The 2,923-nt window shown below is 47.5% G+C and overlaps 1 protein-coding gene across 1 annotated transcript in view; it reads right to left on the minus strand.

Moving 5' to 3' along the window:
• SF3A1 (splicing factor 3a subunit 1) overlaps positions 1–2,923 on the minus strand; it is a 22,669-nt gene that overhangs the window by 17,790 nt on the left and 1,956 nt on the right. Inside the window, exon 2 of the mRNA XM_008056171.2 lies at positions 415–536. Within this exon, the coding sequence (XP_008054362.1) occupies positions 415–536 (122 nt within the window). The remainder of the gene's footprint in view (positions 1–414; positions 537–2,923) is intronic.

Below are 2,923 nucleotides of genomic sequence, written 5' to 3' on the forward strand. Positions count from 1 at the left end.
GAACCCGCAGGCTCAGGCAATCCACTCACTTCAGCCTCCCAAAGGCACGGGATTACAGGCTGAGCCACCGAGCCCGGCTCTTTTTTGTATTCCTCAGCCAGTAGCTCAGACACAGAGACACACACTGTCTGTGACAAGGCAGTTTTTCAGGCATTTCCTCAGACTCATTTTGGAAGCAGGGGCTCTGGTGACTGTGAAGCTGAGTGTGGCGCTCACCTTGACACTCCTGTGCTGTGTCAGAGATGCCAGTTCTACTTATTGCCTACCTCACTGCCATGTTGTGGTATCTGAGGAACTGAAAGGCCTAAGCCATTAACAACTCTCTAAAAGGCCAGGCATTATTCTTGTACTAATTCAGGAGATCTTCATGCTAAAATCTACCTCTAACCTGCAATGAGCAGAAATAGATGTTACCTGGCCACAAAGCTGGCAGTCTTGTCAACGATATTTCTGACCTCTGGAGGAGGGTAAATGATCCCCACAACTGGCTTGGAAGGTGTAGAATCCTCCTTTGAAGATGCTTCTTCTTCTGTGGGCTGAAAAACAGGAAAAGGAAATAAAGTCTGGAAGTCTCTGGTTTGGGGCAGTTTCCCTACCGTTAAGCTCCTCTAGTATACTGAGAGTACAGACGATCACCCAGACTGCCTTCAAGTCTTAAGTGCACTGTACTTGCATGGGCCATTCCTAGGGAACCAGGGAAAAGGGCAGCCTCTCTGACAGTCCCCTAGTTAAACTATCTTAGTGGGATGAGGAGTCTGCATTTCTACCAAGTACCCAGATAATTTAGAAGCAGGGGCTCAGACTACATTCAAAGAAACCATGTTCAAGAATCCAGAAGGCAGCCGGGCTCGGTGGCTCAGCCTGTAATCCCGCGCCTTGGGAGGCTGAGATGAGTGGATTGCCTGAGCCCATGGGTTCGAGATCTGCCTGGGCAACTTGGCGAGACCTCATCTCTACAATAAATCAAAAATCAGCTGGGCATGGTAGTGCGCGCCTGTAGTTCCAGCTACTTGGAAGGCTGAGGCGGAAGGATCGCTGGAACCCAGCAGTCGAGGCTGCGGTGGCCGGGAGCAGCCACTGCACTCCAGTCTGGGCGACAGAGTGAGACTCCAACTCAAAAAAAAAAGAATCCAGAAGGCCATGCCCGTAACTCTACACCCAGTGCTGTGCCTGGCATGGAATATTTCATGATTGTTTCCTAAATAATGAAATGGGAAGTTCCTTCCTAGCAGCTCTTTCTGCCTTGAATGCTCTTTCCTTCTGCATCCATTCCACAGTCTTAGCCACCATTCAATGCTCAAATGGTTTGTGAAACTCTATTGGAATATTCAACATTAATTGTCCCATAAGTTTCAATCTTCTTTCCCTAGCAGCTGCTTTTCTTTAGTAAACAAAAAGTCAAGTCTCTCATTTTAGAAAAATGAAGCTTCTTTCCTGCCTTCACGTTTCCTTGTGCTTGCTGCCTTCTCCCTCCCCTTCCTCCGGTGACTAGCCATCCTGAGTTCTCCTCAGTCTTGCCAGTCTCATTTCCTCACCTCTTATTTGGTTCCCATTCATTTTAAGTGCTCTTGCCAAAGTCAAAAACGACCAACCACAGCCAACTACAGCCTTTATCTGGGCATAACTGTGGATCACTCCTTCATAAAACTCTCTACTCAACTCCCAAACCTCATTCTCATCTGTCTTTCCTTCTTGCTAACCATTCCTTCCAAGTTTCTTTCCTTCCTTCAAGTTCTTTACACTATGGTTCATCAGGTGTTTACAATCACATCCTCCACCTCCCCTATCACCTCCATGCCAAACAATCCCACACACATCAATATCCCAGATCACGACTGTATGCCACAGAATTATAGATCCAGTGGACTCCTGGGCACTTTCATCTCTAATCTCTTTCCTTATGAGTGGTTATCCAGTCATCCAGGCCAGAAACTTGGATCTCCTTTTGCTTCCTCAGCCTCCACACTCAATGATAATAATAACATTTATTTACTTATTTATTTTTGAGTTGGAGTCTCACTGTGTTGCCCAGGCTGGAGTGCAGTGGCATGCTCACGGCCACCGCAGCCTTGACCTGCTGGGCTCTGGCGATTCTTCCTCCTCAGCCTTCCAAGTAGCTGTAACTACAGGTGCGCACTCCCATGTCTGGCGAATTTTTGATTTATTGTAGAGATGCGGTCTCACCAAATTGCCCGGGCTGGTGTCAAACCCATGGGCTCAGGCAATCCACTCAGCTTGGACTCCCAAAGTGCTGGAATTACAGGCTGAGCCGTCGAGCCTGGCCTAATTTTTTGATTTATTGTAGAGATGAGGTCTCATCAAGTTGCCCAGATGGTCTCAAACCCATGGGCTCAGGCAATCCTCTCACTTGAGCCTCCCAAAGTGCTGAGATTATAGGCATGAGCCACTATACTCGGCCTATAATAACTTTTATTAAGCACAGAGTAGGTCCCAGATACTTTCCTGAGCATTTTAAATATATTAACTCTTGCCAGGCATGGTGGCTCATGCTTGTAATCCCAGCACTTCTGGAGGCCAAGAGGGAGGATTGCTTGAGCCCAGAAGTTTAAGACCAGTGTAGGCAATATAGTGAGACCTCAGCTCTACAAAAATAAAAAAATTAGCCAGGCATCACGGCGCACGCCTGTAGTTCCAGCCAGCCCTTAAACAGCGCTCAATCAGATGAGTGGGAAGAATAATTGTAGTATGGAGTGATATGCTCTATGATGGAAGTTTCAGGTACAAAGCAGAAACTGAGACTGAAGCGTGAGAATCCCTGAATCCACGAGGTTAAGGCTGCAGTGAGCTGTGATCATGTCACTGCACTCCAGCCTGGTGACAGAGTGAGACTTTGACTCAAAAAATATATATATTCTCCCGCGCCTTGGAAGGCTGAGGTGAGTGGATTGCCTGAGCCCGCGGG

This window comes from Carlito syrichta, unplaced genomic scaffold, assembly GCF_000164805.1.
Source record: "Carlito syrichta isolate Samal-C Ts95f unplaced genomic scaffold, Tarsius_syrichta-2.0.1 Scaffold302276, whole genome shotgun sequence".
NCBI lineage: Eukaryota > Metazoa > Chordata > Mammalia > Primates > Tarsiidae > Carlito > Carlito syrichta.